General features: G+C 47.3%; 4 protein-coding genes across 6 annotated transcripts; all 4 read right to left on the reverse strand.

The window, feature by feature from the left end:
• Positions 1–1,783: 1,783 nt before the first annotated feature.
• On the reverse strand, positions 1,784–7,065 carry LOC125553199 (aspartyl protease family protein At5g10770-like). The gene has a single exon (XM_048716996.1). It carries the CDS (start codon positions 6,892–6,894, stop codon positions 5,656–5,658), a length of 1,239 nt encoding a protein of 412 aa, XP_048572953.1. The 5' UTR covers positions 6,895–7,065; the 3' UTR covers positions 1,784–5,655.
• Positions 7,066–7,323: 258 nt separating this feature from the next.
• Positions 7,324–10,180, reverse strand: LOC125553200 (pantoate--beta-alanine ligase). The gene is made up of 4 exons (XM_048716997.1): positions 9,486–10,180; positions 8,789–8,902; positions 8,239–8,373; positions 7,324–7,601 (listed from the first exon to the last, which is right to left on the reverse strand). Exons 1-4 carry the CDS (start codon positions 10,065–10,067, stop codon positions 7,479–7,481), a joined length of 954 nt encoding a protein of 317 aa, XP_048572954.1. The 5' UTR covers positions 10,068–10,180; the 3' UTR covers positions 7,324–7,478.
• Positions 10,181–11,253: 1,073 nt separating this feature from the next.
• LOC125553198 (pentatricopeptide repeat-containing protein At2g35030, mitochondrial-like) lies at positions 11,254–14,056 on the reverse strand. Of its 3 annotated transcripts, none has more exons than XM_048716995.1 (3): positions 11,612–14,056; positions 11,382–11,512; positions 11,254–11,307 (listed from the first exon to the last, which is right to left on the reverse strand). In XM_048716995.1, exon 1 carries the CDS (start codon positions 13,955–13,957, stop codon positions 12,053–12,055), a length of 1,905 nt encoding a protein of 634 aa, XP_048572952.1. In that variant the 5' UTR covers positions 13,958–14,056; the 3' UTR covers positions 11,254–11,307; positions 11,382–11,512; positions 11,612–12,052. The 3 variants fall into 3 exon arrangements, with proteins under 3 accessions (XP_048572952.1, XP_048572951.1, XP_048572950.1); XM_048716994.1 differs by having other exon boundaries at positions 11,382–11,516; XM_048716993.1 differs by having other exon boundaries at positions 11,382–11,520.
• A 1,082-nt stretch (positions 14,057–15,138) lies between these two features.
• On the reverse strand, positions 15,139–18,754 carry LOC125553201 (pentatricopeptide repeat-containing protein At2g35030, mitochondrial-like). The gene is made up of 2 exons (XM_048716998.1): positions 15,811–18,754; positions 15,139–15,725 (listed from the first exon to the last, which is right to left on the reverse strand). Exon 1 carries the CDS (start codon positions 18,705–18,707, stop codon positions 17,091–17,093), a length of 1,617 nt encoding a protein of 538 aa, XP_048572955.1. The 5' UTR covers positions 18,708–18,754; the 3' UTR covers positions 15,139–15,725; positions 15,811–17,090.
• Between the last annotated feature and the right edge of the window lie 1,427 nt (positions 18,755–20,181).

A 20,181-nucleotide genomic window follows, 5' to 3' on the forward strand; every position in this document is an offset into this window, starting at 1 on the left:
AGTTGTTCTAAAGGATTTTGTTAGTATCCTCAACATGGATTTTTTAATTTATGGGCTAGAATGCCTTTTGTCGGTCTATAAATTTAATGTGATCTTCGCATTCCTGAATATGGATTTGTTTCATCTATGGGCTAGAACGCCTTTTGTTGGTCTATAAATTTAATGTTATCTTCACATTCCTGAATATGGATTCGTTTCATTTATGAGCCTTTTGTTGGTCTACAAATATAATGTGATCTTCGCATTAATGGAATGATATCCAAGAAATAACTAGTGACTTTAATCCAAAACATATATCTATCATCTCCAACAACAACAAAAAAGGCATTCCTCAAGGATATCGGTTCGCTGTGTGTTCCAGTCTTAAAGTGCACAGAGTGACTCCTATTCCGAGCTTTTTAGTGATTGATTTGAGATTAGGGTTTGAACTGATATTATATTTTTTAGCGTGAAACTGAGATTATATTTAATGGGAAACTGATATTATGTTTTATGTTTTTTATTTACCCCAGCACATGTGCAGAGCAAACAGAGGGGCGCGTCATCTTTTTTTTTTGAGCATCAGTACAGACACAAGCGCTCATATACACGCGCATACACTCACCCCTATGAACGCACACACGCACATCCTACCCCTATGAGCACCTCCGAGAGACTGAGCCGGCATATCATCTTGAGATTGTGCAAGACGGACAAACCTCCTAGTGGGTTGGCCCACTACAGCCTTTTTTCTTTTTTTATTTAAGTGCGAGGTTTTTTCTTTTCTTATATTCTAAATTATATTTAAATTCCTAAAATGCTCTAAATATAGATATGTATATGGAAAAAGCTCTAAAATGTTTACAACTTTTTATAAAAATATGTCTGGGAGTGTTAACATTTTGTTCTCTCTGTTTTCGAAAAATGTTTGTACAAATAAAAAAAGAATCATGCAACCTAAAATGTGTTCATAACGAAAAAGACGTTCACAAGTTTCAAAACAATGTTTGATACATTTACAAAAACGTTATACAATATTTTAGAAACCATGTACTTTAAAAAGAATATCTCTTACCATTTAAAAAAATTGTGAAATTTAAAATATATAATCTACTCCCTGCAGTCCAAAAAAAGTGTTGTGGTTTTAGTTCAGCTTTAGTTCGAATTTAAACTAAAGCCATGACATTTTTTTGTATCGGAGGGAGTATAATAACACTTAACAAATGTTTGAACGTTTTAAAAAAATGTTCATGGCATTTATGAAAATGTGTGTAAAAAAATGCACACCATGTTTTCTAAAAGTGTATGCATGTATTTGAAAAATGAAAATAAAAAAACGAGCAGAAAAAAAGAAAATTGTGAAAAAATACAACGAAACCAATACAGGAAAGCAAAAGGAAAAAAAACCACGTGGAAGCTTATAAAACCGGTCCGAACCGGTTCCGAAACTGCTCCCGTAAGTTATGGAACACATGTTATGGGCCAGCCCATGCTCGCGCCAGAGGCGAGATGAGCTACCGTCTCGCACAATAGGCGAGACATACCTCCTGTGAACAGAGGTAAACAGGGTCGACAAATTGGGCCAAGGAGATAGCCCATGATCTTATACCAATATTTCCTTCACATGCTTAGACATACTAGTTCAGAAAAAGGAAAACATGCTCTAGAGATAAACACCAAACATGCTATTTAATAGATGTTTATTGTTGCGAATTATTTAACATTGGGTAAACAGGAGTAGATGTTAAGACAGGCTGGAAATAAGTAGGTCTAGTACCTATATGATTGGGATTGTTGGTGTGCATTTCATGAGAAATGAAAGTTCATGATGGGCTGACAAGTTCAGAGTATTAGACCACATAATTTTTAGAAACTTAATTTTGGTTTGCAAAATATTTAATTTGTAATTCTCCTGAAATATGGCCTTTTGCTACGGTTGTCAATGCACTTCATCTCATCACTGAGACACTGAGCTTGGTTGTATTTTTACCTTTAGCTATTTAGGGCAGAGCTATTCAGGCCTGGGGTGATGCATGTATACAGCACCTCAAAGGCACTCGCAAAAAAATGCATTTGAAAGGGCAATATCAACAATAGGCGAAATGGCCCTATAAAGAGATTGTCCGGCAGTAGAGTATATAGTGGTCTATGTGTAGTTTTATGTGCACATCTCAGCCTCACAAGAAACAGAGCATCCACTATAACTAAGAAGTGAGCAAATAATTGTCATGTACTCCCTCCGTAAAGAAATATAAGAGCATTTAGATCACTAAAATAGTGATCTAAACACTCGTATATTTGTTTACAGAGGGAGTACTGTTGCTTACCACACGAACCCTATCAATTATGACAGGAAGGGCTATGAAAGCGTGAGATGGTGAAGCAATTAACCAACAAGGAACATGAGCAATTCAGCAACAAAAAGCAACATCAATCAGTCAACCGCCTGTGCTGGTTGTGATTGTCAACTCAGATATGTGCCAGTGAAACCAGCAATGACCAAGTTATTCCCCTGTGGAATAACACTACATAAAAAAAATGACAACTTGGTTTCCACCTACCTGTCATCTAACCAGCAGTGGTATCAGGTTAACGGTGTGCTGTTTCAATATCTTCACTGAATCGTGGACTGGTGGTGGATGGCGTTCCAAAGTTCACATCTAGCAGATCATGTCGTCAAAAGGGATCATACATATGCAAGCAACAGGATCATATTTCATATGTATGCAAGCGACAGGAGCGAATTCAGCATATTGCAGATCATATACAAGTAGGCGTGCATCTGAGAAATATTATGTGCTCTCTTGAGAAAAGATGTTTGGCCTTGACATGAAACTGCATAGTTACTTGAGCAAAACTTATATGCAGCATACATCTTACATCACTTGCAAATTGCATATACAGATTATCGGTATGGATAGCCTCTAGACACATCAGGAACCTCTCCGACATTAAACCCTCGGCACCTAAGACCTAACACAAAAGGGAAAAAAGAACAGAAAAATAATCTGAACATGGCAAGGGGGAAAAACCAATACCAAGCAAATATGAACAGCAGCAAGATGACCAAACAAGTATGTCTTCTGCCAAACTCGAGCATGCCTGAACAAATAGGACACCATAGCAGATATGCCCGGTGGGGGACACCGGTAGCAGATGGCCGTGCACCAGACAAGATCATAGTGCATATAGATATAATAAGAGAAGTAATGCAAGGAGATGTTACGGTGTCCCAATTGAGGTTCAGTATTGACAGCAATGTTCTCATGGATTTCACTCCAGGTTTCAGCAGACCAATAATTCCAGTAAGAGTTGCTAAGTACAGTTCATCTAGCGGAAGAGATGTGTGGAGGAAAGTAACTTTGCAATTTGAGGAGTGCAGGAGCAAACAATATGCAGGTTCAGATCTATTGTGCTAACAAGTGGCACTCTTGATGCAGATCGTTATATTAGATGCAAGTGCAACCAAGATGCTCAGGTGAGAGCACAAATTCTACAGGCAGCATACAATACATGCATAATAGCTTGCTAGTCACACATCAAGCATTTCAGTTGTAAAACTGTGATCTCCTGCACATGCTCTGGAGATAAACATGTTGCTTAATAGATTTATGGTACTTGAATTTATGATTTGCATAAACATCTCCTTCACACTTGCTTAATACTGATGCATGATTTTTCTAACCATATTACTGAACTGTAATAACAATCCCCCAGTCATGTAAAACTGTAATTACACGTATTCCGAGCCGGTACCTACAGGTTGTAATTTCATACTGAATGGCAATATGATAGCTATCATGTCGGTCTTATAAAGTCTTCATCTCTGCTAGTAGACAACAGAGCATTTCAAAGGCATGTAAAGAACATTTCAAAGGCCCTCGCAAAAGAAAAAACAGCATTTGGAAGGAGAATATCAACAACAGCCGAAATGGCCGTATAAAGAGTGATTGTCCAGCAATAGAGTATAGGGTGGTCTATGTGCAGTTTCATGTGCACATCTCAGCCTCACAGGAAACAGAGCATTCACTATAACTAAGAGGTGAAGCACCTAATTGCCATGTATTGCGTAGCACACAAGCCCTATCAATTATGACAGGAAGGGCTATCCTAGTGTGAGACGGTGAAAGAAAGGATTCTAACACACATAAGCAGACCAGGAAACATGAGCAATTCAATAACAAAAGGCATCATCAATCAATCAATCGGCTGTGCTGGTTGCGACAGCGGTAGGTCAGCTCAGATATGTGCCAGTGAAACCAGCAATAATCAATTCATTTGCATGTAAAATAACACATAAAAAACTGACAACTTGGGGCTTTATTTTCTATACTTTGCATATCTCACATACTAGTTGTCATCTACTCCCTCTTGCTCACTTTTATAAGATGCTGTAGCCATTTCAGACAGCAGTCAAAACAGTACAATGTCTGCTGTCTGAAACGTCTTATAAAAATGAACAGAGGGAGTAACCAGCAATGGTATCAAGCCAATGGTGTACTGTTTCAAAATCTGCAATGTGTGGTGGTCAAAGTTGCAGATCATGTTGTCAAAAGAGATCATATATATCCAGGCAACAGGATCATATTTCATTTGTATGCAAGCAACAGGATCATATTTCGTTTGTATGCAAGTAACAGGATCATATTTCGTTTGTATGCAAGCAACAGGAGAAAATTCGGCATATAGCACATCATATACAAGCGTGCATGCATCATAGAAATATATGCTCTTCTGAGAAAACAAATCTTGGCATTGCCCTGAAATTGCAGTTACTTGTGAAAATTTTATATGCAGCATACATTATACATCACTTGCAAATTACATATACAGATTATCAATATGGATAGCCTCTAGACATATCAGGAATCTCTACAACACTAAACCCTCGGCACCCTCAGATCTAACATGAAAATTAATCTGAGCACGATAAACAGCAAAGTAAAGCAGGTAAAAACCGATGCCAAAAGAACTACAAAGACCAGTAAGATCACCAAACAAGAAGACACTTCATGCAATTTCTCACACACCATCTCAACAGACAAATAAGGAAAGACCAGATCAACTAAGACGAACCAAAAGTAAGAAAAACATAAGCATGCCTAAATAGGACAGCACGCCGGTATCAGACGGCCACACACCAGACGAAATCAATACTACATATTTGATACTAGGAAAACTAATGCAAGAAGTGGTTACTGTGTCCCAATCGAGGTTCAATGACAGCAAATATTATCATGGATCTCATTTCAGGTTTCAGCAGAGAATCGTTCCAGTAAAAGCTACTGTACTACATACACATCTCCAGTGGAAGAGATGAAAAAAGATTTCCATGGAGGTTAATGCCGTCGTAGTGTGAGGAGTGCAAGAGCAAACAATATGCAAGTTAAGATCTATAAGCTGAAAGGCAACAGGTAGCATTCGTCATTGAACGCAACTTAGCCAGGTCTCAAGTCAAGTGCGACATTTTTGTTTGTATGGCAGGATGCAAGAAGCTGGCCCTGTCACCTCAACTACCTTGGAAATTACTGCAGACAGGGTGTGGGGAGCATTTTGGAAGATGCATCCCTTCTCATCCAATTTTGGAAGTTCTGAATTTTTTTTGATAGATGTCGTTTTCATTGACTCTATGAATGTGAATTGGCAATTATTTTCCAGAATACAACATGAACAGACCTACGCTGCATCCCTACTGCACAGCTCCTCCGCGAAGGTCAGCCTCCCCGCAGCAACGTTGAAGATGAACCGTGCATTCACCTGCTGCGCAGCGCCGATCACCGTCCGGTGGGACCCATGGCCCTCGACCAAGAACCGTGATGTCGTGCCAATCACCTGAAACAGCTTCCCCGCCGTGAACCACATGTCACCGCCATCCGCGAAGTGGAACACCATGCTGGGGAGCCGCGTCCGCACCGTCCTGGAAATCTTGTTGAAGACGAGCGGGCCGCCGGGTGGCCCCTTCACCTGCTTTGATCCTAGCTCATTCATCTGTGCCACCAGCTCTCTCGCCACGACAAGGTACGCTGGCTCCACTATCTTGGTGATGGTCTCAGCGGGGTTGATGCTGCAGCCGTGCCTGGTGAAGACATGTCTGTCGATGTCAAGGCGCTTGTTCCCTAGGCTGATGCCGATGAGGCTGAGGTGGTAGCCCGAGGCACTCGCGGTGAGGGTGGTCGTGTGGGCGTCCCGCGGCAGGCTTGGGACTTCTATGCCAAACTGGATGAAGCCACCGGGGTTGCGCGAGGTGGTGGGATCGGGTAGGCAATAGGAGAACCTCCCGCCGGCGCGCGAACCAAACTGCGTCAGGAACGAGAGTGGCGAGGGGCTGAGGGAGAGCACCCCGCCGAGGATGTCCTCGTTGTAGAACCCAGTGGTGGCGTGCGCGCAACCAAACGCCACACCAGAAATTGACTTCACAGCACTTCGCCCGCTATGACGCAGGTGGAAGGTGTCGCGTGCGAGGTACCCGGTGGCGGAAGGGAAGGCGAAGGAGCACCCGTTGGCCGAGTGGAGGCGGTGGTAAGGTGGGACGCAGACAGGGTCATTGCTGTGGACACCATGGAACGTGGGTGACGCAGCCGGCGAGAAGAGTCTGCCGACTTGATGCAACGGTGGACGACACGGCTCACACATCACCCATGACGTGCTGGTGGAGGTGTCAAGCGCAAGGACCTTCCGCCTGCCGCCTTGTCCGGTGCCGATCGACACGAACACGCCATGCACATAGTCGGACGGCGCCAAGGCCAACGGGCGCAGGTCCTTGACGGTGTAGGAAGAGCCATTGCCAGCGTCCCCATCAGGTACCCGACTAAGGGCAACAAGCTGGAAGCTCGTGCCAGTCACATTGGCTGGCTGCGCCCATGCCATTGCAAAACTCAAGAAGAGTACCGGGAGAACTGCAAGTAACTTGAACATGGTGGCTCAGGAATTCAAGCATATACTAGCGGCTCTATGCTTCTTGTTCTTGTATATATATACCAGGTATTCTTGAAGATGGCTGCCATTGATTGACATGAAACTGATCTAATCTAAAGGATTTGGGTATCCTTCCAATGGGTTCCTTTCATTTATAAGCTAGACTAGAATCCTTTCTGTTGGCCCAAACATTTAATAGTTCTTTGGAATAGCAGGAAGGCAGGAATTAGTGACTTCAATTTAAACAACACATTTATCATCCAAACAATAAATGCCGGTACACTTGAGTATCACTGCCTCTTCAACACTTGAATACTGTTCTAAAGGAATTGGGTATCCTGACAATGGATTCCATTCATTTATAAAGCTAGAATGCCTTCTGCTGGTCCAAACATTTAATATGTTTTTGGCATAGCAACATATCTATCATTGAAACAATAAATTTAGACATTTATCTAAGATTTTTCAAGTTCTCTGTATGTGGTTGTAACAGACTTACATTGTACAACATCATTCTTATTTTTGACAGAAATACAGATTGGTGATACTTCATGAGATTCGTATACAAGGCGACAGCAAAATCCTCAGGATTGCATATGAATTTCGATATTGTCGATCAATCTAACCTTTCCAAACCATGCGGCGACACAAATGACAACAGGGCGGTCGATCATCTCCACAGGTACCAAACTTTCCTGCTCCACAATCTGCGTTGGCATCACAGATTTATTCAATATAAATCAAAAGTTTATTATGATCAGTATAAACATGTTGCTTGAGAAGCTGAGATGCCCCGCGTGGTTTTATTCTTTTTATCAAAATCAGCAGTATGCTGTTCTAATAAGAAATAAAATAGCTAATTATGCTGAATTGGGCTGTCTGGTCCTACAAATTATACAAGTATACCATATTGATTTCAAAGGTTCTCCAGGAAACAACCAGCACCAGTGTTACAACAAAAAGGGACCATACAAAGTTAGGAGTACTTGAGATGCTCAGTATGGCATTATTTGTTTTCAAAATAACCAAAACTCGTCAGTTTATCTAAACAGTGGTACATTGTTCCAGAAGAAATGTATAAATTATTATGCTGATATTAGGATCTCTGATGCTGCAAAATGCAAACTAAAGCTAACATCATGGAGATTTCAAAGGTTCTCTAGGACACAACCAGCATCAGTATTACAACAGGAAAGTGAATCACAGTAGGCTACTCCCTCTGTCTCAAAATGTAAGGCGTTTTTTGACACTATGATAATGTCTATTTCAGAACTCAATCACTAGATAAATTGCTTTACAGAAAACACTAAGGACACTTGAATATAAAAAAGGTTTCAATATTACCTCAACATAATCAACCCGACCGCCAGCTTCAGTCAGCGTCTGCACTATCTGATCCTTTATATGTTCGCTAGCACTGTTGCTATTATTCAACGCAGCAGTTCTAGCATTTACCAGTGATCTACTAATGGATAATGCCTACAAAAAAAACAATTATCAAAGACAGATTATATTTCATCATATGTAGGAGTATCATAATTGTTTGTTCCATGACATGTATCAGCTTCTTAATCTTGTCTTTGTGGACTACCCAAAACAATAATAATACAAAGACAATCATAAATGATAAGGCATTGTGAGAAATTTAAAATGAGCACTGCTATACACACGACGTATGGACGCACGATCCACAGACGACAAGTCAGGTACATCGTAGGATCAGCTGGGGGTTTTAATCTGTGTGGCTCCTGCTCCCGTCAGGCACAAATCGTCCAGCAGTCAATCGTGTGCAGAGCACTTTCGATTTAAAATTTTGCTGTCTTTTGTAAACGCACCCTTCAAAAGTCAGAATACAAGTGTGCAAAAACAGTGTCAGTTTGTGCAGAAGACGAACCTTCTCCCTTTCCTCAGGCGATAGGCGGACGTTGCGAGAGCTCATGGCAAGACCATCTGCTTCTCGCACTATTTCTGATCCTAATATCTCTACGGCAAAATCAAGGTCGCGAACCTGAAAACAGCATGAGCATATCTCTGTAACTGAAGCAACTGAAAATACTCTGAGCTAACAGAATTAATGTAACCGAGGGCCCGAAGCATCAAAACAGAAGCAGACATGGTATCCGTCAGAGCATCAATTCTAAGGGTTCCTTTGATTCAAAGGATTTGCATAGGAATTTTGGAGGATTAGAATCCTTAGGAATTTTTCCTATATTGATTGTTTGATTCATAGGATTGAATCCTATAGGATTTTTTCCTAAGGAATTTTTTGTACTACTTTCCATAGGACTTCTAGCATCCAGTCAAACCTCTTTGAAAGAATCCTTCGTTTTTCCTATGATGCAATCAAACAACCTAAACTTCTATAGGATTGAGATGAGCATGACATTTCAATCCTATGTTTTTCCTATTCCCATGTTTTTACAATCCAGCGAATCAAAGAGGCCCTAAGTGGTTACTGAAATGGAGGCAAAACTGCTCCCGAAAAAAACATTTGTATGCACTGCCCAGAAGAATGTACTTATCAGGTTATCAAAACTGTCCATCTAGGGGATCTGTAACTCCCCAAGTAATTGTCAAATTCTGTTACTCACCATTCGGCAGATGAGACGCCATTGCTGATAATCCTTCTTCCCGAACATGGCGACGTCAGGCTCGACGACGTTGAACAGCTTGGCGACGACGGTGGCCACCCCACGGAAGAACACTGGCCGGCTGGCCCCACACAGCCCCTTCTCCAGCCGCTCCACCCGGATCCACGTCTCGTGCCCGTCCCCACCCGCCTCCAGGCAGGAAGAGGCCGCAGCGCCTCCCGGAGCCTCGGCGGGGCGGCCAGATACAGCGGCGCCGCGGTAGTACAGGTCTGGGGGGTTGAAGACGGCGTGGACGGCGCCGGTGGAGGCGAGCTTGCGGAGGTCGCCGGCGAGGTCGGAGGGGTAGGTGGCGAGGTCCTCGCTGGGGGCGAACTGGCTGGGGTTGACGTAGATGGAGACGACGACGGCGACGGGGCCGGGCACGGCCGCCGCGGCGGAGACGAGCGAGAGGTGGCCCTCGTGCAGGAAGCCCATGGTGGGCACGAGCACCACCGTCTTGCCCTCGGCGCGTTGGCGCCGCGACCACGCCCGCATCGCCGCCTTGTCCCGGATCACCTCCGGCTCGCCCGCCACCGCCGCCATGGGATTAGGAGCAGGGCAGTCGTCAGATGAGTCCAAGCGGGGAGCGGAGAAAGAAGTCAAAGTTTCGGAGGCGACGGGGAAGATGACAAGATTGCGGCGGCCTTGTGGGGGAATCGAATCGGGAGGCGAGAGCGAAAGAAGCGTTTTTTATTCAAAAACAAGACAGCGACGGGTCTGGTTTTGGCGAACCGTCACGTTGCTTCCGTTCCGCCGGTCGATGCCAATGCTGCACCTGATCGCCGGGTCTTCCTCGCCTCCGGTTAGGGCTCGAGCGACCGCGGGCGATGGTGGGCCGTCGCCGCCGCAACAGCAGGAGGGAGCAGGCGAGCGCGCCGGAGGCCGGTCTGCTCGAGAGGGAGGCGTCGGAGGGGGGAGAGATCCTGAGGAGGAAAAAGGAGATGATGGAGGCGATGGCGGCCACGGATCTTTCACCGGGCACGAAGCCCGCGACGGAGCCGGCCAGAGCCGGGAAGAAGAAAAGGAAGAAGGTGGTCAAGACGAGGCTACCGCAGGCGCTCATCAAGCAAATGATGGCGAGCCCCTACAGGCCCATGCCCATCCCCGACGACGAGCTGGCCAAGCGTCCCAGGTACTACCGCGAGTTCTACGCCACAGCCATGGATCGAGCCGACAAGGTCGCGGCCTACCAGCGGGCCCTCGTCAACCAGTACGTGGCCAGGGGCTACGCCGAGGACGAAGAGGAGGTCACCGACGACGAGTCGGAGGAGAACTAGCCAGGGCAGCAGCAAGCAAAGGGGGGCATTCAAGATGTTCATCGGCTCGTGCTGAATAATTCCTAGTACTACAGTACATGTTATTTACCAATTACCACCCTGATGTTATTATCACACCTTAATTGCTAGTACTAGTTATCCCATTGCTATTTTGGCTGCAAGAAATTGGCATAACCTTGCCTCATTTCGGGGCACCAAATAGCACGAATTCGACAGGAAATTGCAGCAAAAGCATCACTAGAACACACATGATGACTACTACTGTAGTTGTCTATGACAGCAAACAGCACATAATCATCATCATATAGTTCAACAATCCAGATCCACATTTAACTAAAGCATAAAGTGAGTGACTAGTTACATAATAAACTCACCTGGTTCTGTGCTTCGCAGATTATGTAACAACACTTCAGCCCAACGGCAACATCTTCTTTGGGGCCATCTTTTTCACCACATTTCTTTGTAGAGAAACAGCTGCCTGGCTCTGAGATGCTGCAGCTAGTTGCCTGCATATATAAACACTTGTATTTCTTAGGAAGATTAAAAGTAAGATTTAGTAGAGCAGAAAGGTAAAAATTACCTTCTAGTCACAGGCCCTGGGCTGGCTTTCAATGTTGCCGCACTTGCGGTAATGAACAGCAGCAGCAGCTTCTACACATGCAGGTTCGTCTAGCCAATCGACCATCTTTCAGAGATGTCTTCTTGCTCTTCCTTTCTTCCTGTGAACAACAGATCACAAATGTTAGTAAATTTACATACAGGTATAGAACAGTATCTGAAAAAACAGGTTTGAATGCCATTTTTTGAGACCTTCTCATGCCTTATCTCTGAATCAACTGATTGCCAACAAATCCCAGTGAGATCTTCAGCACCTCCACCAAGAGCATTGACAGCACCAAACATGCCTCCCAAATGGACAAGAAGAGGACACTGATGGGTGTATATATCAGCACCAATACATTCTGAAACACAGCTCCAGATTTCCTGGGGTTCAGGAGTTCAGGAGTTTGGTGCACACAGGGCTCTAGGTTGGCATTCCTCTTTTCTGTCAGGAAATTAGAATGTGGTATTTTATCACATTAACCTTCACCGGAGGGACAAGCGTGTCGTCCAGCATCTCATATATCTGTATTGTGTGTCAAAGCATTGTTCGTGGAATAAAATAAGCTTGTTCATCAAAGAGATCGATCACCCTGGAAAAAATTCAAAGAGATTGATCAGCTGGTGCAAGCTTGCAACTGCATCGACAGCTCACACTGTTTCAGTCGGTCGATCCTTCTTCATCATCTGGGGGACAAGCGCGTCGTCCAGCATCTCATATATCTCTGCACACTGTGGATGCCCCTGATCCCTGGAGAAGAACATGTGGGTCCTCGCATCCACCACGATCTGGCTAACCCCGGGCGTCCTCCTCACGTTGCTCCCCTTCATAGCCTTCCACACACCTGCCATCTCCTCCCACCTCCCACCTGACCCAAACACATTGGCCAGAACCTTGTAGTAGCCATCTGAATCTGAACCAGGGGGGCCGTCAGACTTGGCAAGAGCCTCCCCCACTTCCCTTGCTGCATCCACCTCATTATGCATCATGCAGGCCCCCAGCAGCGTCCTCAGGACAGCGTCGTCGCGCATATCCAATGGCATGGCGGCGACGATCTTCATTGCTTCCCTCACATGCCCTGCACGGCCGAGGATGTCAACAAGGCAGGTGTGGTGCTCGATTGTTGGCTCGAGCCCGTAGCGGCGAACTGATGCGAAGATTGCCCGGCCTTTGTCGACAAGACCGGCATGGCTGCAGGCTGACAGCACTGCGGTGAAGGTGGTTGAGCTGGTTTTGTATCCATGTCGCAGCATCTGAGCGAAGGCCTGCAGCGCGTAGGAGGCACGGCCATGGTTGGCGAAGGCTTGCATCATCGATGTCCATGTGATGGCATCCTTCTCTTGTAACATCTTGAAAGCTTGCCAGGCAGAGCGCAGGTCCCCACTCCTTGAGTACATGGTGATCAGAGCGTTTCCTAAGGAGGTATCTGACAGGAGACCTCGTGTGGTAGCGAAACCATGGATTTGCTCAACTTCAACTGTGCTGTTGGATGTAACCAAGACACTGATCAATGTGGTGATGTCAGGAGATACTGCTGACCGGAGCATGAGAAGAAATAAACCAATCACTTCGTCCTTACGCTCGTCCTTGGCATAGCCATGGATCAGGGCATTCCAGCTCACCAGGTTCTTTGCGGGCATCGAATCAAACAATCTCCGAGCCTCGTTCATCTGGCCGTCGTTGGCATAAGCAGTGACCATCGCATTCCATGCCGCAATGTCCTTGTTTCTCGGCATTCTGTCGAAGAACTCTCTCGCCATCGAAACGCGACCGTTCTGCGCTAAGCCAGTGACCATCGTGGTCCAAGAAACCACATTCCTACCCGGCATCCTCTCGAACAGCCGGACCGCCTCGTCCACTTTCCCAGCACGGAGGAAACCGGAGATCATGGCGCTCCAAGAATACGGGTTCCTCTGGGGCATCCTGTCGAACAGCTCCATGGCCTCCTGGAAGTGGCCGTGGTCGGCGTAGGCCTTCACCATGACCGTCCAGGTGACCACGTTCCTCTCCGGCATCTGGTCGAACAGCTCCCTCGCCTCCCTCAGCATCCCGCTGCGCGCGTACCCCTGCGCCATCGCCGTCCAGGAGACGACGTTGCGGGCCGGCATCGCGTCGAACAGCTTGCGCGCCTCGTCGACACGCCCGGCGCGGCAGTACCCGGATACCATGGAGGTCCACGCCGCCACGCTCTTGACCGCCATTCCGTCGAACAGCCTGCGGGCGCGGTCGACGCGGCCGGCCTTGAGGTGCCCGTCGAGCGTGACGGTGTCCGGATGGGGGCCGCGGGCGGACGCGGGCGCCTGCGCGCGCGGGAGGTCGCGGGACCTCAGGTGGAGGCCGATCGTGGCGGCGTAGGCCACGGCGTCCCGGCGCGGCCTTTCGTCGAGCACCGCGCGGACCTGGTCATCGGCGGTGTGGAGGTCGCGGCGGGCGGGGGCTCGTGGATACTGATCGGCGCGGTTTGCGAAGGCGCCATGGAGGCGGGAAAAGACGGCGTGGAGCGAGGGACGGAGGAGCAGCCGCCGGCGCCTCCGGCGAGGAAAGGCGCGGGACATGCTCGGCTCCGCCGTCTGACGGGAGAAAAGTTTTTTTTGTTTGTTTTTTGAATGTTGCGACGGGAGAAAAGTAGGTAGAGTGGCAACGGCTCGATTTCTGCAGTATCTGGCGTCTGAAGTTGTTTCTGAATCTCTGCACGTTTGCCCTCTACACAGAAAAATTCACATGTGTTTTTTTCTTTCTAGGGAAATGCCATCGTGGCGGTTTGTTATATTCATGTGTAAACAGGGTTACATCGTTTGATAAAACATCGGACTGGCAGAGAACCCTTCGTGAGTCCTCCGGCTTACTAGCCAACAAATCTGCCGCCATATTGGCTTCCTAGGACATCCAAGATTCACATGTTTGTGCAACAGAGGGAAAGAAGCTCCGTGCTACACAATATTTGCCTCCTACAGGATACCTGGTATTTCTTCCGTTCGAAAAAGTTTGTCTCAAACTTGTCTTTCAAGTAGATATATCTTGGTACTAGATACATCCATTTGAGTGACAAGCTTTTCCAGACGGAGGGAGTACTCAATTAAGCAGGCGCTTATGTGGACATAAGGAAGCATTGATTTAGTTTCTGGTGGTGTGATACAACACATTCCAAGCCGAGCTTTACGTAGCTGCTCCTTCACAAGTTTTCCCTGAATGAAACCAAATATTAGGAGAGAAAAAATCCAACAAATAAATTAAAAAAAATAATGCATATAATGCGGCTCTAGAACCTAGCGAGGGTGGCCGTGTGAACTCACGAAGAGCAATGTCTCGCTGTAACATTTTTCAGAATTGCATGTTCAGTACTACTCCCTCCGTTCCTAAATATTTGTCTTTCTAGTTCCTAAATATTTGTCTTTCTAGAGATTTCAACAACTGACTACATACGGAGCAAAATGAGTGAATCTATACTCTAAAATATGTCTATATACCATTTGAAATCCCTAAAAAATAAATATTTAGGAACGGAGGGAGTAGAACAAAGCTTTGCCTAGATTCTGTACAACAGAGGCAGCTTTCAAGGATACAAGATGATTCACATTGAGTGCCTGTGACTTCTTCAGAGGAAAAGAAAAGAGCTCACTAGTCCAGCTCCGCAAACATAATGTTGGGCAGAGCTTCCAAATACCTACTGTACTATTCTGTCCAATCAAGGATGTAAAAAAAAAATCAGCCCAGCAAAAGTATGCAAGCAAACATGCCCCGTAACACATCACTTTCAGTAGAGGAAAATAGCTCGGCTCGTCGGATTTATGCAAGTGAATCACATCGCCGAGTCAAGATGAAGAGAATACAAAAATCCATGCACTGATTTGCTTGATAACATTTCAAATGTTTCTCAGGATCATAGATCCAAAGATTACAGGCTGCCTGCATGAGAAACGAAATGAGACTACAAAATCAAGCTTCGGTTGCCTGCCTCAAACTTCAACAGCAGAAAAAAGTTGGACATTCAGACGGAGCTTCAAAATTCAGACTACAGGTGCGATGAGCAGCACCCCGACCGCGAATCACCGTCGCATGACAGCAGCACGACGGCCGCTGAACCTCCGTCGCGGCCACCAAGTCACCGTCACGTCGGGAGCAGCTGCTGCGGGCGCCGAGTCGCCCATGCTAAGATAAGGGGGTATGTGAACAGAATTTTAAGTGGCTTGCTGGTAATTCCACTTTTGATCTCTGCCGTCCAGTATATCCATCTAATGGGCCACGGTGGAAGCTTTCTGATTTGCCCTGAATTTCAGTTTTCACCGGATACTTTGCCCTTCTTGAATTGCCAAAGCCATTTGCCTGCAAATATAAACACTTGGATTACTTAGGAAGATTAAAAATAAGATTCAATGGAGTAAAATGGTGGCGATTTATATTTTTTTACCTTCTAGTCACAGGCACTGGGATGGCTTGCAGCGTTGCCACAGTGAGCAGCAGCAACTTCTTCTTACTCTTCCTTTTGCTGTGAACACCACATCACAAATACTAGTGAAATTACATACAACAGTAACTGATAGAGAGGTTTGAGTGCCTTCTTTTTAACTCCATTGATTGGACAGGGCCAATTACACATTTTGAATCTTATTCTCGTTGCCCATGCGAGTCTTCTTCACTGGTGGTTTCCACTCTTGGACCTACATGTCAGTGGCTCTATCTCTCCTTGATAAGCAGCCCTAAACCTCTCCGATGAGAAAAGGTAAATAGTTAGGGTGTGTGTGGATAATGAGATAGACTTTCTCATGCTTTGTCTGTGAATTCATTGATTGCCAACAAAGCACAGTGAGGTCTCCAGCACCTCCATTCACCAAAAGTGTTTCCAGCACCAAGCATGCCTCCCCAAATGGATAATTGGAGGATACGGATGGTGTATATATTTTTAAGAGTGTCGAGAAACTTCTTACCATCAGCAAGTTTCATGGCATTGCACCCCCACCATTCAATATGCAAGACAGTAAAGATCCAGAGCCACTAGAGATAGCCATCAACAAATTCTGGAAGACAGTTCCAAATTTCTTGAGGTTCAGGAGTTCAGTAGCTAAAGAAACTCATGAACACAGGTTGGCGTTCCTTTTTTCTACTCCCTCCGTTCCAAAATATAAGTCTTCTTAGAGATTCCAACATGGACTACATACGGAGCAAAATGAGTGAATCTACACTCTAAAATACGTCTATATACATCCGTATGTAATCCATATAGAAATATCTAAAAGGATTTGTATTTAGGAACGGGGGGGAGTATAAGGAAAGTAGAATATGGTATTTTGTTAAATTCACCTTCACCGGAGGGACAAGCGTGTCGTCCAGCATCTCATATATCTGTACTGCGTGTCAAAGCATTGTGTGTAGGACGAAATAAGCTTGACATCAAAGAGATCCGATTACCCTAAAAAATCAAATAGATCAATCAGCTGATGCAAGTTTGCAACTGCATCAACCAGCTCACACTGTTACAATCCTACTTCATCATCTGGGGGACAAGCGTGTCGTCCAGCATCTCGTACATCGCTTCCCACCGCGGATGCATCTGATCCTTGAGAAGAACATGCGGGTCCTTTGCATCCACCATTATCTGGCTAACCCCGGGTGTCCTCCATACCTGGCTCCCCTTCATGGCCTTATACGCCCCTGCCATCTCCTCCCACATCCCACCTGACGCAAACACACTCACCAGAACCGTGTAGTAGCCTCCCAAACCCGAACCAGAGGGACCGTCAGACTTTGGAAGAGCTTCCCCCACCATTGTTCATAAAGCGTCCCACCTTGGACGCTTACGCGGCAATGCGCCCTGGAGGCACGGCCTTTGTCGACGACACTGGCGTGGCTGCAGGCTGATAACGCGGCGATGAAGGTGGTCGAGCTGGGCTTGTATCCATGTTGCAACATCTGAGCACAGGCCTGCAGCGCGTAGGAGGCACGGCCATGGTTGGCGAAGGCCCGCATCATCGATGTCCATGTGACGGGATCCTTCTCTTGTAACATGTTGAAAACTTGCCAGGCAGAGTGCAGGTCACCGCTCCTTGAATACATGGTGAGCAGAGCGTTTCCTAAGGAGGTGTCTGACAGGAGACCTCGTGTGGTAGCCAAGCCATGGATTTGCCCAACTTCAACTGTGCTCTCGGATGTAAGCAAGACACTGATCAATGTAAATCTGTCAGGGGATACTGCTGACCCGAGCATGAGAAGAAATAAACGCATGACCTCGCTCTTGTGCTTGTTATTGGCATAGCCATGGATTATGGCATTCCAGCTCACCAGGTCCTTTGCGGGCATAGAATGGAACAATCTCTGAGCCTTGTACATCTGGCCAGCGTTGGCATAAGCAGTGATCATCGCATTCCATGCCGTGGCGTCCCTGTTTTCCGGCATTCTGTCAAAGAACTCTCGTGCCATCGAAACACGGCCGTTCTGCGCTAAGCCTGTGACCATCGTTGTCCAAGAAACAGCATTCCTATCTGGCATCCTCTCGAACAGCCGAACCGCCTCGTCCACGTTCCCAGCACGGAAGAAACCAGAGATCATTATGTTCCAGGAATACACGGTCCTCTGAGGCATCCTGTCGAACAGCTCCATGGCTTCCTGAAAGTGGCCATGGTCGGCATAGGCCCTAACCATGACCGTCCATGTGATCACGTTCCTCTCCGGCATCTGGTCGAACAGCTCCCTCGCCTCCCTCAGCATCCCGCTGCGCACGTACCCCTGTAACATCGCCGTCCATGAGACGAAGTCGCGGGCCGGCATCGCGTCGAACAGCCTGCGCGCCTCCCTCATCATCCCGCTGCGCACGTACCCCTGCAACATCGCCGTCCACGAGACGACGTCGCGGGCCGGCATCACCTCAAACAGACGGCGCGCCTCGTCGACGCGCCCGGCGCGGCAGTACCCTGAGACCATGCGGGTCCACGCGCCGACGCTCTTGACCGCCATTCCGTCGAACAGCCTGCGGGCGTGGTCGACGCGGCCGGCCTTGTAGTACCCGTCAAGCATCACGGTGTCGAGACGGAGGCCGCGGGCGGCCGTGGGCGCCGCGCGGAAGAGCGCCTCCGCGCGCGGGAGGTCTCCGCAGCTCAGGTGGAGTTCGATCAGGTTGGCGTAGGCGACGGCGTCCTCGTGCGGCGTTTCGTCGAACACCGCGCGGGCAGAGCGGCGGCCGCGGTGGGCGGGAAGGGCTGTGTACGGGCTGGGGTGGTTTGCCAGGGCGCCGTGGAGGCGGAGGAATGTGGTCTGGAGGAGCGGCGGCCGGCGCCGCCGGCGAAGCGGCTGGAAGACGCGACCGAGGATCATGCTGTAAGGCGAACCTCTAATGGCGACGGTTTGTTTTGCAGATGACACCGGAATTTTATGCACGTTTAGAAAAATGGCCAACGCTCAGCGCCGGTCGACCGGCAGGAGCGTCGGATCGGTTCCCTTGTGGGCCGTTAGATGGTCTCGCACCCAGCTGTTGGATCAGCATCACTCCCTCATCCACTCTTCTCCTCCTCTCGCGTGCCTCGCACCGCGAAGCCCTTCCCATGCTGTGCTTGTGCGCCCTCGTCCGGCTGTGCTTGTGCGCCCTCGTCCGGCTGTGCTTGTGCAGCATGTTCCTTGGCTCGCCACACTCGCAGTAGCCATAGCCAGCTTGAAGCATGTCGCTTGGCTGTTGCATCTTGTCGTCTCACCGGTTGTAGCATCACGTGTCGGAATGGTCCGATTGCAGCATTGATGGATCTTGGTTTTAGCACCTCGCGTCGCTGATTGAAGCATCGTACGTTGTCAGTTGTAGCATCGGTGTCCGCATGGCCAACACACATATTGAACTAGCCGACGCCTTTTGAACCAGGAAATTCTTCTTTTTGGAGCAGTCAAAAATCTTGAGGGTGATGTCTTTGGGTCGCAAACCATGGAGCCAAGAGAACTCTTATAAAAAGGCGGCCGCGCCATTACCAATGGATACGGGCGTGGCACCAACAAAAAGATCCTTGTCCCGCTCGTTGCAGGGTGATCCAAGCCCAATCCATGGTTTTGTTGGCTCAGTCGAAGCAAACCAAAGCCATTGCAGCATAAGGGCGAAAGCAAACTTCTCAAGATTGAGGATGCCGAGGCCACCGAGAAGTTTAGGATTACACACTCGTTCCCAATTCATGTTACATTTGCCTCTTGACACCTTGTCACAACCAACCCAAAGGTAGGCACAACAGAGCTTGTCAATATATTCCCAGATCTCGGCAGGAAACTCAAGCAGCGCCATGTGATTGATGGGGATTGTAGTGAGGACCGATTCGACCAAAATAGCACGACCAGCAGAAGCGGCACGCTTCCCGGGCCATAAAGTGAGCTTACTGGCAGCTTTGTCTTTCAGGTGTTGGAAATGGACAACTTTAAGATGAGTCACCGAAAGAGTTAGCCCAAGATATTTCACAGGGAAGACTGCTCTATTGGTTGGGAAGGACTGAAGGATGTCATCAAGGTCTACACCCCCACAATTGATTGGCAAGACACTACTTTTTTGATAGTACGTAATCAAACCAGTGTCCTCGCCGAAAGAAAGCAGGGTGAAAGCGAGAATCTGAATTTCATCCTTGACCGGGGCAATCGCCACTTCATCAACAGGGTTAGTAGGGGGGTTCTTCCTCCAATAAGGTGCAGCTTCCCTTGTGTCGTTGCCTTGCTGAGGATGTGGTGGAGCGGGTCGATGGCAAGGACAAAAAGCTGGGGGAGAGGGGTTCTTCCTCCAATCGGCTCCCCAGTAAACCCATTTAGCAACACCCTAAGAGGACGA

This window comes from Triticum urartu, chromosome 4, assembly GCF_003073215.2.
Source record: "Triticum urartu cultivar G1812 chromosome 4, Tu2.1, whole genome shotgun sequence".
Classification (NCBI taxonomy): Eukaryota; Viridiplantae; Streptophyta; class Magnoliopsida; order Poales; family Poaceae; genus Triticum; species Triticum urartu.

Excerpts from the sequence above, each read along its gene's own strand:
- LOC125553199 (XM_048716996.1), bottom strand. The coding sequence starts at position 6,894 with ATGTTCAAGTTACTTGCAGTTCTCCCGGTACTCTTCTTGAGTTTTGCA.
- LOC125553200 (XM_048716997.1), bottom strand. The coding sequence starts at position 10,067 with ATGGCGGCGGTGGCGGGCGAGCCGGAGGTGATCCGGGACAAGGCGGCG. Across the intron at positions 8,374-8,788 it reads CGCCTGAGGAAAGGGAGAAG|GCATTATCCATTAGTAGATC; the intron begins GTTCGTCTTCTG and ends TTTTTTTTGTAG. Across the intron at positions 7,602-8,238 it reads GTCGGGTTGATTATGTTGAG|ATTGTGGAGCAGGAAAGTTT; the intron begins GTAATATTGAAA and ends ATGCCAACGCAG.
- LOC125553198 (XM_048716995.1), bottom strand. The coding sequence starts at position 13,957 with ATGTCCCGCGCCTTTCCTCGCCGGAGGCGCCGGCGGCTGCTCCTCCGT.
- LOC125553201 (XM_048716998.1), bottom strand. The coding sequence starts at position 18,707 with ATGATCCTCGGTCGCGTCTTCCAGCCGCTTCGCCGGCGGCGCCGGCCG.